Source organism: Galleria mellonella, unplaced genomic scaffold, assembly GCF_026898425.1.
Source record: "Galleria mellonella isolate WM207_F2 unplaced genomic scaffold, CSIRO_AGI_GalMel_v1 utg72, whole genome shotgun sequence".
Lineage (NCBI taxonomy): Eukaryota > Metazoa > Arthropoda > Insecta > Lepidoptera > Pyralidae > Galleria > Galleria mellonella.
Genome location: NW_026442144.1, coordinates 1474956 through 1490618, shown reverse-complemented (window position 1 = coordinate 1490618; position 15663 = coordinate 1474956). Strand labels below are relative to the sequence as shown.

Sequence of the window (15663 nt, the reverse complement as noted above, 5' to 3'; positions counted from 1 at the left end):
TTAGCAACAACATCATTATCGATAGACACAGATAATTAGGTCGTATATCTATAACTCATACTCCTAACACTTAACAGAACATTAACAAAATAAGTTGCTAGGTAGCGCATAGATAAAGAAGAGCGTTATAGTCGTCAGACAGAAACCTTTTCTTAATATTTGTTTTGAAAAAAGCATATTTTTATTAGACACTTTTTCATTCTAGAGTGCGTCATTACAGGATATCTTAAAGTCCTGAATACTGATGGAAAAAATCAACTAGCTGACTGAAAAAGAAATTCGAATATAGTTCTTTTTCAGTTGTCTAAAATTTTTATCGAATATACGTTGATACGGAAATAATTCTTTATTGTATTATTTCGTAAAATCACAGGTTATGGGCTAGTATTTACGTTTCTGTCCGTAAAATAAATAAAATTTAGTAAGAAATAAAATATATATTAAATAGGTAAAAAGTAAAAGTAAAAAGAAAAATTTCAATTAGAGAATGGCCGTCGCAACAGCAGAAGAAATCTACCAAGTCACTATTTTAGATGATGTAACATCATTTCAGTTATGGAAATTCGAATTAAGGATTCTGCTAGAAGCGAAAGAATTGATACAATATATATACAGCGTAAATATAAAACTAGAAAGCGAACAATCAAATAAAGATACTTTGACTAAGCATATCATCCTTTAAACGGTATCTAAAAAATATAAAACAACTATTTGTACAACTGCTTATGAAATGTATAAAGTATTAAGCGATTTATTCGAAGGATCGGAAGAACGAAAAAAGATGAGTTTGTTACAAGATTTCTACATTTATAAATTTGAAAATGATATGACAATGGATGAAAATTTTTCAAGGCTCGAAAATTTGGTACATAGATTAAAACAACTAAAAATGCCCTTTGATGACGCGTTAGTAGAATCCAAAATATTAAACATTTCGAATATTGACTCATACCAACCATTTGTAACTGCGTGGGAAAGTACTCCTAAAGAAGAAAGAATATTAAAGAATTTAAGATTGAGATTAGTAAAAGAAGAAAGAAGGAGAGTGTGCAATCAGTGACCCTAGATGCAGGAAATAAAGGTAGAATGCCGAAAAAAGAAGGTAATAATAGTCAGAAAATAACCTCACATTCTCCTAATAGGTGTTTTAAATGTAATAAATTTGGTCATATAGCTAAATTTTGTAGAAATTCTTTATACTGTAAAATTTGTAAGAAAACTAACCACAAAGAGGCAGAGAAAATAATTTTAGAAGAAAGGGGACAAAGAGAGGCTGAGGAAACAATAATAACATTAAAAAGAACTAAAAAATTACCAGAAAAATATAAGGATTATGTTTTGCTTACTTATGAAGAAGCGTTGAAAGTTCTGAAAAAGAACAATGGGAAAAGGCTATAGAAAGTGAATTGAATTCTTTAGAAGAAAATAATGTTTGGAAAATAGTAGATAAAACGGAGACGAAAGGACATAAAATACTTTCTAATAAATGGATGTTCAGAATTAAAAAAAAAAACGGAAAACATAAAGCCAGACTAGTAGTTAACAGAGGAAATGAACAACAAGAGGTAGATTATGATGATATATTTAGTCCAATTGCATCTCAAAATGCTATTAAATCTTTGTTCGCTAAAGCCGTAGCCAAGAACTACAAATTAATGACGTTCGATGTAAAAACAGCGTTTCTTAATGGCAATTTAAGGGAAGACTGTTGGTATTTAGCTTGAGATATCAGCTAATATTTCTGTAATAGAAGGGAATAGGATAAACACAATATAAAAGTACGATAAAATTTAATAAAAGAGCAAATACAGAAAAGCAACGATTGTTTCTAAACAGTGTGTCAACTAAATTTAAAAACATAACTTTTTAAATTACAACCGGCCAGTAGTTTATAGCTGTATGAAAATAAACCTATTACTAACACTCCTCCTTAATTTCATACAATAAACACTCACACAGACATACATACATACCATGTACACAAGCACAATATCAAATCTACCAATATCACGATTTGACTCCCATACCATTCACACAGTACTCAAACTTTCCTTTTAATAGAGATTTAGTTAGAGCATCCGCCAACATATGGGAGGTGTCTATATACCTTAAATTCACCTCACCAAGTTCTACAGCTTCTCTAATAAAGAGGTATCTCACGTCTATATGCTTTGTACGTTGATGATGAACTGGGTTCTTTGCGATAGCTATGGCCGATTGACTATCACTGAAAATAAGGATTGGTTCCTCTTTGGTACTAAAAATTTCAGCGAGAAACCTGCGCAGAAACACTGCCTCTTTTGAAGCTTCCGACAATGACACACACTCTGCCTCGGCTGTTGATAGTGCAATTGTGCGTTGCTTCTTTGTTTCCCAACAAATAGCTCCTCCTTGGTTCATATAAACAAATCCAAAGTACGACTTGCGATATTCATCTCCAGCGTGATCAGCATCAACATACCCTTGAATAACTGGTAAAGTCATTCCTTTGTTATATTGAATGCCATAGCTCTTTGTTCCTTTTAAATTACGCAACACTCTCTTTGATGCGAGCCAGTGTTCTTCAGTATAACAAGTATTAAATTGACTGATAGAACAGACTGTGTGCGATATATCCGGCCTTGTATACACTGCTAGATACAATAAAGAGCCTACTAGTTCTTGATACGGAATCCTGTCATCCGGTTTGTGATCAGACCCTGGTCTAGTCAGCCTCTGGCCTGGTACAGAGGGAGTTGCGGCCACTTTGCAAGCTTCCATCTTAAAGCGTTTAAGCAATTTATCTACATACTGCTCCTGGTCCAGTTTAATATCTTTATGATCTTGGGTGATACGAATGCCTAATATAAACTCGGCTTTCCCAAGATCCTTCATATAAAATTTAGACATCAAGTCCTTCTTTACTTGACACAACTCTGTAGCGTTGTTCCAGAAGATCAGAATGTCATCCACATAAATAGCAATAATAATCTTATTATCACCTTTAGATCTCGTGTAGATACAGGGCTCCTTCTTCGATCTCTTGAAGTTAAGTTTCATTAGCTCCGAATGTAGTTTTTGATTCCAAGCTCTTGGTGCTTGCTTCAATCCATAGAGAGATTTTTTCAGTAGACAAACATGGTCCTCTTTACCTTTCTCTTCAAACCCTGCCGGTTGTCTCATATAGACTGTTTCAGTTAGATCGTCATTGAGGAATGCTGTTTTGACATCCATCTGATCCACATTTAATTTATCCACTGTTCTCGCGGCTAATGCAAGAAGTGTCCTCAGTGAACTGTGTCTCACGACAGGTGAAAAAGTTTCGAAATAGTCTATTCCTTTTCTTTGGCTAAAGCCTCTTGCCACTAGTCGAGCTTTATATCTGATTTTATTCCCCCCTTCATTTTTTATTCTAAATAACCATTTAGAATCGACAATTTGTTGCAATTACTAGGTGGCTTTACGAGAGTCCACGAGCCAGTTTTCATGAAAATTCCTAATGGAGTACAATATGATTCAAAAAATAAAGTTTGTAAGTTATTGAAGTCTTTATACGGACTTAGTCTCCTAAAAGATGGTATGAAAAGTTCAACGAAAAAATAAAGGAATTAGGATTTAATCAATAAAAAAATGAGTCATGTATATATAAAACCAAGATGCATCAATTTTATTAGCTATTTATGTTGATGATGGAATAGTTATTGGTAAAACAGAAGATATAACATATTTGCTACGTAAATTGAATGAGAAATTTGAGATTACGTCTTGTACTGAATCGTCTTTGTATGGAGTTAAAAGTAAATGAAGTAGGTTGGCATTTGACTCAAACTCAATATACAAATACACTTTTTAAAAATGTTTAATATGGATAAATGTTAACCAGCTCCCACACCCGTAGGAGAGGGTGAAATAGAGTTAGATGGAGAAATAGAGTATTATGTAGAAGAAAAATCAAATTATCCTTACAGAGAAGCCATAGGAAGTCTCCTGTATTTATCGACCAGAACTCTGCCGGATATAGCATTTCCTGTTAGTAAAGCTAGTAGGTGTATGGAGAATCCTGAAAAGAAGGATATAATTGCCATAAAAATAATTTTAAGATATCTTTGTGGTACTTTAGAATAAGGTTTGTGCTACAAATTCGGTTCAGATGTAAAGCTTACCGCTTTCTGTGATTCAAATTATGCGAGTGATCTTAAAACAAGGCGTAGTACAACGGGCTATGTTCTAATGATATCAGGTTGTCCTATTTCATGGTGCTCCGGAAGACAGCCAATTGTATCGTTGTCTTCCACAGAAGCAGAATTTATATCTGCAGCTGAATGTTGTAAGGAGGCTATGTTTATAAAATCTCTTCTTAAAGATCTTAATATGGATATAAAACTTTCATTTCATATTGACAATCAGAGCGCTATTGCATTAATTAACAATGGTGTGTTTAATAAGAGGTCCAAGCACACAAACGTTCGTTATCATTATATATACGAGTTGTATCAAAATAATGAATTTAGCATTACCTATTGTCCAACAGAAATACAAATTGCAGATATATTTACAAAAGCATTGAATAAAATAAAATTTAACAAACATAAAAGTTCATTGATTTCAAGTATTTGCTAAATTTGTTATTTAATATTATTTTTGTCGTTATAGTAATGTATGTCATGTGAAAAGTGTGAGATTTATTTTAATAGTAAAATGTATGTTTATTTGTTATAATTTTCACGTAAACGTAAAAATTAGGAGAGGGTGAAAAAGAAATTCGAATATAGTTCTTCTTTTGTTTTTTCAATTATCTAAAATTTGTATCGAATATACGTTGATACAGAAATAATTCTTTATTGTATTATTTAGTAAAATCACACTGGCTTCTTGTCGAAGCCTCTCTTTAAGGCAATATTGATGCAATTTTGCAAACAAGTGGAATTAAAAGAGACCAGATGATAAAAAGAAGTCTTTGTCTAACGACAATAGTTCTCTCTTGTTTATTTGTTACCTAGCAACTTGTTCTGTTAAAACAAATTTTACTACAAATGTACGTACTAATATTCTATTTTAAATCTACGTTACATTTTCTGTTCGAAAGGTTCGCTGTAATATCAAATTAAATTTGAAAGTTTAGAGACATGGTGTCACAGAACGGTTCTATTGCTTTAAAGGTAAAAATGTTTACTAAAATATCATTTGTGCCACATAAGAGGCAAGGTTAATAAATTAAGTTTTTAGTATATTTAATAAATAGATAAATATACTTAAGTCAAAATTATTACAAATTTTGTTTCTAATGGTACATAAAATAGTTCTAAAAGTATTAGACAACTAACAAATACTTTCTTTTAGATATTGACTTACCGCTTTTCTCTATTTTTATACTGTGTCTGTGGTCTTCCTATTTTACCACAGACATATAGTAATGATGTCTGTGCATTTTACAAATATTGTCTATTGTTTATGATCTGTGGTGCGAATGAAGATAATTTTATACAATTTTATTTATTCTGAAACGCAAACGTGAAATCTTTTTTTATTAATCTTATAACTTTAGCAATATTATAGATTTTATGCGCAATCATATAAATATTATTAAACTGTTTGTTATAATTTTCAATTCTGTGGGAATTTTATAATTTTGGTAAGTTATATCTTATTATTACATTTTGCAATATCGTGATAATTAGTATATTTTTGTATCTGATATCTAATTTGATTCTTTGTTTAAAATTGGAAGTCAAGTATAAATATGTATTCTTTAAATGTAAGAATTATTCTTAATAGCTAATTGACTGTTAATATCTATATTGATGAATAGATGACTCATAAAACCATTGTCGAGTATCGATAGTTACAGTGCCTTTTACTATTAAAGTGACAAGAAATTCGACGACATCTACTTAAAGCAAGAACTATTTAAAATTTAATGTACGTAATTATTTAAAAGTTTATTAATAAAATCTTATTCTATCTTTGTTCTTAATATGCAACAGACTTAGAGAAGACTTGAATTTGACAAGAGTAGTGTTAAAATTTGTAAATTTGTATTTTGGGTAAAATAATTCACCCTTATAATCTCAGTCTAGTATAGTGGAATGGAAATATGAAAGAGTGAAATAATAAAGAAAAAAACCTAGTTTGTTTTGTTTCCAAGTCTATTTTTTTTTTATTATTTTAAACATTCTTTCATTTCCTGCATTACATTATTTATATATTTATACATGTGAGCAGTATTTATATATTTTTATGTATTTGTGTAAAAAATGAGTAGGGATATATATTTACATTATTATATGTAGTATATGTCTATATTTAGAAATAATATAATTTTCATTATGCTCCAATCAAACTGTTTATAATTACTCCTCTTCATCCAAAGGTTTCCTGGAAGAAATTGCTTTTAGTGATAAGGTTGCCCATTGTTTACTCACTTTGATTATTTCATGTAATTGTTTGTATGTATAATAAGTTTACTATTGTTATCTTTTGGAGGAAACAATAAAGAGTATTTATCTAACTATTTATTAATTGTTAAGCAATAAAAAAGTATTTAATGTTGAGAATATGCTGATATAATTTTTTGGTGAGCGTGAAAAAGTAGTAAAATAAGTCTTAAAAACATTTCTAAAAACAAACTTTTGTAACCTTCATTATCAGCTGTAGACATGTCACAAGGTTATAGTTTTGTCAAGACAAATCAAATGAATACAAACATTGTGGATTTATCAATCATACTTAACAAATTCTTATTGCCATCTTTCATCTTCAGACCAGTTAGTTAGATAGCCCATGCATTATCACCGAATTTACATAAGTATGTCAAATTTTAGTATAATCAGACACCAATAAGTAGTGTAAAAATGGCTTCAAATTTTGAACAGAAACACTTACAAGCAAGTTAAATAAATCTTGTAAAAATATAATTGAAAATAAAAAAAGATAATGATGTGAACAGAATTTTCACACATGTATAGTGAATATACATGCATGTATGTATTTTTCATTTTATCAGTTTTGTTATCAGTATTCAAAAAGTATTGTTGTCACTGTGGCCAGATTTGCACTTAAAGTTCTAATGCCTCTTTAATTTTAGGTCCCAGTTGAGAAACTACAGTTAATACAGCATGCAAACATGATTTCCATTCTATTCCCTTCTATTTCATTACATTCTTTGTGAATTTTTGTTAATTAAAAAATAGATAATGTAACTTTAATCTTACAAAAATCAATATTAATAATCATTTGTAATTATTTGATATATGTTTCCAATATTTGTCAACATATTACTTAGATAATTTTTATTAGTCACTGTTGTCAGTGTCCTATACACTATCTGTTCACCATATAGTTGAATAACTGTTAATACATTTTTTTAACTCAATACTCTAAATGTAAGGTAGAAGTATGGATAGCTCACAATGATATCATAAATCTTAGACTAAGCAGTATCTTTTTCTGCTGACCAGATCAATCCAAATCTCCAAATAAAATCTTAAGATTCCAAAGAAAAAGAGGAAAATAATAATATGGTTTCATACCATAAGGATAATTAGAAGAACAACTATTTTAAAAATATAATTTACAGAACTCCCTAACTCATGAGTCTCATGGGTTAAGCTTGTATCTATGTTTTGTATATAGAGTTTGTGCTAAATATTAAAGAACAATAAATAATAGGGATTGAATGATATTTTTAGTAGCAAGATAATTTTATTAAGGTGACAATTCAGTAACAGACAGGTACAATAAAAAAACTAACTACCAAGAAATATTTACACTATAACACTGGGATACCTTTTAATTTTTAGATCAAAATTGCTTTACTACAAATTTAACTAAATTTGTAGTAAAAATTAAATTGTTAAACCAATTTTCATAAAATTTCCATGGGACCAATCAAATATATATATATATATATATTGAGCTAAAAATGGAGAGGGCAACATTAGGACACGGAAAATTTGAAAAAAAAATTATACATACATTAGGTGATAACATTTTTTATAAGTCCATTATTCCACATTCTACGATGTGGGCATGTCCTATATATAATATAATAATATAATGACAATTAAATACATTTTATATGTGCCTTGAGTATGTATATAATATATAGCATCGAGTGTAAAAACGGGTAAAATTTTAATTAACTAAGGGTCTCACTGGGTTTCCATATAAAATCTGCACTGGTGTCTTTGTTAGTATTGGTGCTGTAAAACCAAAATAAATAATTACAATACAGTATGACTTAAGATTTGCTGTGCCGTGATTTCTCTTTTGCTGTGTGGTGCCGGCATAGAATAGACCACCCCTTCCTTTCCCGTGGCTGTCACAAGAGACGACATAAGGGAGGGCGACGGATGGGCAGCAGCGTCCCTCTCAAAACATTTCTAAAAGCCTAACTACGGATGCTAATCCAAGCATAGCAACTACTGGCAAAACTTCCCTTATGGGGAAGGTTTATGTTCAGCAGTGAACAGTTAAGAACTGATATGATGATGATGACTCACCATAGTTATTATTCAACAAGAATAAAGTTGTTAGATTAAACGTAGCGCTCACCTTGACTATATTATGAAGATGAATTTATAAAATTTTTGGTGAAATAAGTGTGGGGCCACAGCAGTACTTAAATTCCTTCCCTTGGAAAAAGAGTAAACAAATACAGTCGAAGATACAAAATACTTATGTTTTTTAATTTGTTGAGAAATTATCAACAATTATATTGTTATTGATATAAACATTTTGTATATTTTCAGCAAGATGACATCTGGACCTTACAACTACTCATATATTTTTAAATATATTATAATTGGTGATATGGGAGTAGGGAAATCATGTTTATTGCATCAGTTCACTGATAAAAAATGTAAGTACCTAGGTAATTAATTGTATTCGTTTGTATTACCTGTAAGTAGATACAGAGGCACATAGCATTACATCTTAAAAGATTTGATCATGTATGCAGTAGATCACAATCATAGATCGTTACTAACGCAATTTGTCACGCACTATTCCTCAATCGCAGTTCTATACACATGCTATTTATCACATGCTCCGTTTGCGTAAATGCAAGTCGTTTCTTTTTTTTTTTTTATTAAACTACGACTGCGTAAGGCATTTCAATCTACATATACCTTTAATAGACTTCTATTTAAGTTTGTTGTCTTCACAATAAAATTATGTAAAACCAACAATATTTTTTTTAAATACCTGTCTAAAAAAAACTACCGTAATTAACAAAACAAATGTTCGTTGAAAATGATCGATATCAATAACATGACACAAAATGCGTATATGACACAATACGACGTGCTACGATTATGACAGTGTTTATATGACGAGCTGCGATTATGACAAACTATGTGTATGGCGAGCAATCGTCAGATTCTTCTTGCTAATGTTCTAATGAGTATGCGATCAGGATCAAATTTGTGTGTGACATTGGACATTAAATCCCTCATATCGTTTGATGTTTGTGGCTAGGTTACGCTGTTCTAAACTGTTTTTCATAATTCACTTTGCAATATTTGGTGATTTCATATTAATTTTACGACGATTAAATACTGCTTAATGCAAGCGAAATTTTGTGAATATATGGTAGACACGATATCTCGAATTTAAATAACAATATTTTGTACCTATCTGTGAAACATCCACATAGTTATTCGGTGTGTTCATGTTTTTGTGGAACAAAATGTAATGTTTTAATTTCGCTTTTTAAGCGTTTCTACTTCATAATACGTCAATTGCAACAATAAATTACATTGTATTAAGAAAAAATATTATTTATAACGTCATCTATAGGAGACGAGAGATATCTGTTACAATAAACATTTTGTGAAGTAGATAAATATAATACTAGATTATGTTGTAAACAAATGTATATAGAAGGAGGTCTCCTGGAACTCAGTATGAGAGTTTTGGAGCGTAATTGGTGTTCGCTATTTCACGAGCCGATTTCAAGCTCTCACGTGTGTGACATGACGACTGAAGGACATAATTTTAATAAAAGTCATCTATAAAAACTTTTTTAAAAATAATTCTTATTACAGTTATGGCTGATTGCCCTCATACCATTGGAGTAGAATTTGGGACGCGGATAATTGAAGTTGCAGGCCAAAAAATTAAATTACAAATATGGGATACAGCTGGTCAAGAAAGATTTCGAGCCGTGACACGTTCTTATTATCGTGGAGCAGCTGGCGCACTTATGGTGTATGATATAACAAGAAGGTACATTTGAATTTTGTTATTTATAATCTACTTATAGAATTAAACTATACCATAATAAATACATAAGGTTGACACGCAGGGCCAGTGAGACAAAATTGTTTACAATGCCATCTAGCATAAATTTTTTTTCACAAAACATTTAAGTGTAATACTTAAGTGTAATTGTCATTTTGTAAAATTAGATAGCGCTAGATGGTGTTGTTATTTATTTTATAGTTTTTTTTAATGAATTGCATGTCTGTTATTCAAAATTTTAATAATATATATATATATATATATTACTGCAGTATTTTTAATTATTTAATATTTCATTGTGTATTCATGTTACAGTAAGTCAAACACAAATTTTAAATTATTTAAACACTACTCGTTTAAATAATTTTACCCCGCAAAAAAAAAATCCACCATATTTTGATTTAAAAATCTAATTACTGAACCGAATAAATAAAAAAATAGTTAATTTCAATAAATTGATGAAATTTCCATGGGAACAGTCAGAAATTCCAAATTTTTTTATAAATGACTGAGTTCTGAAATAATAAACATAAAAAAAAATACAACAGTCTGTTAACTAAACAATTCTTTTTTTGTGCCTAACTTTCTAGGATTTTTTGTCAAATAGATCTGTCTGTAACACCTGTTTGCCTTATATCCAAATTTTATTGAAGTATTTCTTAGTTCTAGCATGTACTGGTTTCGAAAATTCCGGTTTTTAGGCTATTCTTAATTTGGTTCTCTATATTAAAATCTTATTGTTTTATCTATTAGCCTTATAGCATTTTGTCGCGATTTGAATAAGTTGTTAATATTGTGGTTTTGTTTTCACTGTTTCCAGACAACTCATATGCATACTTGGCAATAAGTTATAGTTGCACGCCACTTTTTAACGATTATTAAAAATTTTTTGTTCTAATTTAATTATCTATCTGTAAAAGATAATTTCTTTACCTAAGATATTTAGGATTCTCAATCTATGTGGCAGAATCTTAAAACACGTATCTATATATGTATATAACAATCTTCAAAAATTTAACTTTATTTGAATAAACATTATTTCTCTTTCTTTCAACACGATGTTTGTATGTGATACATCACTTTCATGAGAAGAGCTTGGGAAATTTCAGTTTTGATGTTTTCATAGCACGACCAGACTTTATATTACGATAGACTACACAGCATACAAAACCTTACAAACTATTAAAAATTAAAAAGTCTAATAAGTAATCTAAAAAAAGTCTAAAACTATCTGGTAAAAGTAATTTTACCAGAGGGACACTTTGTACAAAAGTCGTTTGCTTGGGTACCTCTGTCCCATTCGTGTTTCAACCGTAAAGCAGTTGTGTTTGCATGGCTGTGTTTCGCTTTGAAGGGTGGAATATGGCGTGAATTTGCAGGGTACAGAGGAATAACACCTGAGTCCTCAGGAATGGCAACGCATGGAGGGTATCATGGGCGAAATAGTATACTCTGTTATGTTCATGGTACTGCTCATGTCTATAAGCAACTGTTACCACTTTCCATCAGATGGGCCGTCAGCTTGTTTGCCATTCTAAGTTGTATAAAAATAAATTATAATAATAAATTACCTTTCCGCAGGGTTTAAAAAGTAGCATTTTATTAGTTGTACTTCATTATTTTCTTAATATTATATGTATTTACTTTTCAGATCCACTTATAACCATTTAAGCAGTTGGCTGACAGATACTCGCAATTTGACTAATCCAAGTACTGTGATATTCTTAATTGGTAATAAATCAGATTTAGATGGTCAAAGGGATGTTACATACGAGGAAGCCAAACAATTTGCTGATGAAAATGGCTTAATGTTTGTTGAAGCAAGTGCCAAAACGTTAGTATTGAAAAATAGTATTAAACGTATTTTTTACTTGGAATAGCAAAAATAAGTGTGGTAGCAAGTAGCAAAATAGTAAAGTAATAAAGAAAAAAATCAAATGAAAATTAATGATTGATGATGCATCAGACAAATGAGCAAAATGATCGCGGAATGTATTATAACAATTTGTAGAATAATACAATATTTTTCCATAATATAAAATACCTTGTGTTGCCCATTGGATTCCTCATGCAAGTGAACATAGAGGAAATTTCAATAAATAGGAACTGCTGGCCTACATTTAGAAAATGGTGATTGTAATCTATTGTTGTTAATTTAAGGGGCCAAAACGTGGAGGAAGCTTTTCTGGAAACTGCGAAGAAAATTTATCAGAGCATCCAAGATGGGCGGTTGGATCTGAACGCAGCGGAGTCTGGAGTGCAGCACAAGCCGGCGTCGCCGGGCCGCCCGCTCGCCGCGCAGCCGCCCGCGCGCGACAACTGCGCCTGCTAACCGCCGCCGCCACTCGCACCACTCACTTAATGTTCTCTTAGTATAACTATAGGTAATCTAAAATGTATTATCTTTTTTTTTTCAAGTTTGTATTTATAAATAGTGTACATTCCACGGCTATCAAAAATTCAATGGGATAAGGTTAAAATAATTATATAAAATATAATGGACAAGGAAGTGATGCGATCGAGACGCTTTTTTCCTGTATTGGTTTCTATGTTACTTGTTAGAACTCGAAACAAACTTCCAGATGTATAATCAGAGATTGAAAAGTGGCACAGTATATAAGAACGTATACAACCAATTTTGTTAAGATTAAAGTCTGTTTTTATATTAAATTTTAAGATTTTGTTTTCTAATAACAATATCTCATGTTTCAATTTAAAACACAAACCAATTTGATGATTTCAATTGTGTTGTGTGTCGATAAATATGCAAGTGCATGTCACCAAATTATTTGATGTTATAAAAATTGATTATTGATAGCAAACCCCACTTTCATACTGAACCTTTTTGGAATTGCCCAGAATCATTCCAGGCCAAAAAATAAACACGCAAAGTACATACAGTTAGCATCTAAATTTATATTTGTGAATTGTTTCCTGAATTATACAAGCTTTTACATAATATCGATTTGTCTTGAATGAACTGTGGTTTATGATGGGTTGTTATTATGTAAATATATAAAATAAATTAACAAATTATACGAAGTAACATAATAGAGCTTAAAAATTTATATTTTGGATTATAGCTTCGGTGAATGTGTCATTGTAATATCGCGGTATTTGGCGACAGATTTAATAGATAAAGTCTCAGAGTCAAGAGCAAAGCATGTTCGATTTTTATTTAAAATATAATTATGTTTTGCTCTCTAATCGATCGGTGTGAACAAACTACGCGAAACAAACCGTCCTTTAATAATATCACAATGTAAGGCTCATATGTCGCCAGGCAACATTTTCTACTATTTTGTCACATATTATACTGAAGCCTAGACTTCTCAGTTTAAACACAAATTGTTTTTTATTGGTTCCATTATTACAAGAACTTTATTTAGCAATTACAAAAGTATTACTAGTAGAGTCAAAATTAAGTAGTTAAAGTCCGTAGAATAAAAGAGCAAGTGTAAAGGCAACTAGACACGCTTCACTAACTGTGTATAAGCATACAGTCTTTAAATTTAAGTGCATCTTTATAGAATTTTTGTATGATAGTATTTAAATAATAAATAACAGAGTTATTGTTCTACAGCGATGTTTAATTGCTAATATCTCTTAACTGATACAAACAAAATTTTATCAATTCTTAGAAAACATTCTAATTCTAAATTTATTCCAATTACGATAAAACCAAAAAGTAGTTATTAATTCTTTATATATTCATTTAAATACTGTCTATGTAACACATGATATAGAAGTTTAGAAAAAAACACTACTATTTTATAAATGTTTTTTTAATGGATGATAATGGAATGGTAACCCCACCCGTGCTATTGTTATACACCGGCGGGGCACCAGTGAAGTATGATAGATGAGGATGAAGTAGGTCAGTTAGCCCATCGTGACGAATTCAACAAGAATTGTTCTCGATGATTGCCAGGGGGAACCACGTGGAGGTCGACCTAATAAGGCATATTGCTAGCAATGGGGCTGTCAAACTCCATTGCTAACAATCCCTTTCCCCCCATTTTATAAATGTTAGAAGATATTAGTGACTAACCATCGATATAACTGTCACTTACATAATAAAAAAATTGCTAATGTAAGGTGTAGGTGGCCCATATATTAGTAACTATTTTTTAACTTACTGTTATTACCTATATTAACATTTAAGATCACTTCTTCAAAAAGTTAGATTAATTATTCAATATTTTTTAATTTATGGTTAATTTTCTTTTTTCCATACATGTTTAAGTATTAACATCTATATAGAGACATATTTATTCCGTTACAATAGTAACTATGTTACTATTGTTACAGTATTTGTAGGGAAAGTTAATACTTTATAATTATTTTTATTATACCTTCAAAATGTGCGGTGCTACTGAGAGTTGTCACACCATGGAGTTGGGGCGTAGTAGTAAGTTCTGTACGCTCTTCCGTGTACGATGTAGGTATACATTACAGGATTTCATATCTTAAATATCAAACTTCCGTTTCGCGATGTTAGTTCACGCTAAGCTCCGAAACGGCTCAACTAATTTGAATGAAATTTTGTAAATATATATTATATATTCCAACTTAAGAAATTAGATTCAGTAGGCGGCGGGAGAACTATTCGGAATATTGATTAAATTTTACAAAATGCATAAAGTATTTTACACCCCTTGATTTTATTAAGAGTATACCATATACATTTGTGACAGAGTAAAAAAAAATATTTTGTTTATTTATAAATATTAATGTGTCCCTATTTATCATGTAATTGTTTAGGATATGCAAAGTTGTTGGGCCCCTTGTTATTCCATACTATATATCTATGTTGTTTTTGTTTAGAATAAAATAAAAAGTATGAAACTTCTGGAACGTTACCACTCTCCATTTTCTTCTTACACTAAATTATCCATACAATTTTTTTTACTGATGCCCATCCCGCACGCTTTATTGACAGGCTATATTTACAAAATATCACTTTGAATGACAACAATAAAACAAATTTATAATAAGACATTTCTTTTTATTTTATTATACATAAACTTTATTGTAAAATGCACGTATAAAATGCTTATTAAAGCAATTATAGCTAGTTCTATATAGTTACATATTTATCATGACATTTACAATCTGATTACGGTAAGAAAAAGCTCAGCCAAAGAAACTTCAATGTTCTTTCATTTTTGATCTGATTATTTTGGTTGAATATATGCAGAAAGAATTAAAGTAATTAGTGTAAATTTCACATTTCATTAAATAATATTATATTAAGTAATATAAATTATATCGTAGTTTATATTTCTATGTTACACCTCTTACTGATAATTACCAGTAATAATATAAACAAATATTTTCGATATTTGACAGTAATGGACGAAGCCATTTATTATTGTTACTTATTAGTTAGAGGTACAGTGTTTACGTGGTAAATAAACGTTTGTACAGAATACTAAAATT

General features: G+C 30.3%; 1 protein-coding gene across 2 annotated transcripts; it reads left to right on the top strand.

The window, feature by feature from the left end:
- The first annotated feature begins 5449 nt into the window (after nucleotides 1–5449).
- On the top strand, nucleotides 5450–15220 carry LOC113516886 (ras-related protein Rab-14). 2 transcript variants are annotated; one of them, XM_026901377.3, is made up of 5 exons: nucleotides 5450–5611; nucleotides 8730–8839; nucleotides 10026–10206; nucleotides 11873–12055; nucleotides 12382–15220. In XM_026901377.3, the coding sequence occupies exons 2-5, from the start codon at nucleotides 8734–8736 to the stop codon at nucleotides 12551–12553; spliced, it is 642 nt and encodes a 213-aa protein (XP_026757178.1). In that variant the 5' UTR covers nucleotides 5450–5611; nucleotides 8730–8733; the 3' UTR covers nucleotides 12554–15220. The 2 variants fall into 2 exon arrangements, with proteins under 2 accessions (XP_026757178.1, XP_031763808.1); XM_031907948.2 differs by lacking the exon at nucleotides 5450–5611 and adding an exon at nucleotides 5755–5898.
- Nucleotides 15221–15663: the final 443 nt, after the last annotated feature.

What these genes read in the sequence shown, in the direction of transcription:
- LOC113516886 (XM_026901377.3), top strand. Translation starts at nt 8,734, where the DNA reads ATGACATCTGGACCTTACAACTACTCATATATTTTTAAATATATTATA. An exon ending in GTGTATGATATAACAAGAAG is followed by an intron (nt 10,207 to 11,872) that starts GTACATTTGAAT and finishes TTTACTTTTCAG; the next exon opens with ATCCACTTATAACCATTTAA. An exon ending in GTTGAAGCAAGTGCCAAAAC is followed by an intron (nt 12,056 to 12,381) that starts GTTAGTATTGAA and finishes TGTTAATTTAAG; the next exon opens with GGGCCAAAACGTGGAGGAAG.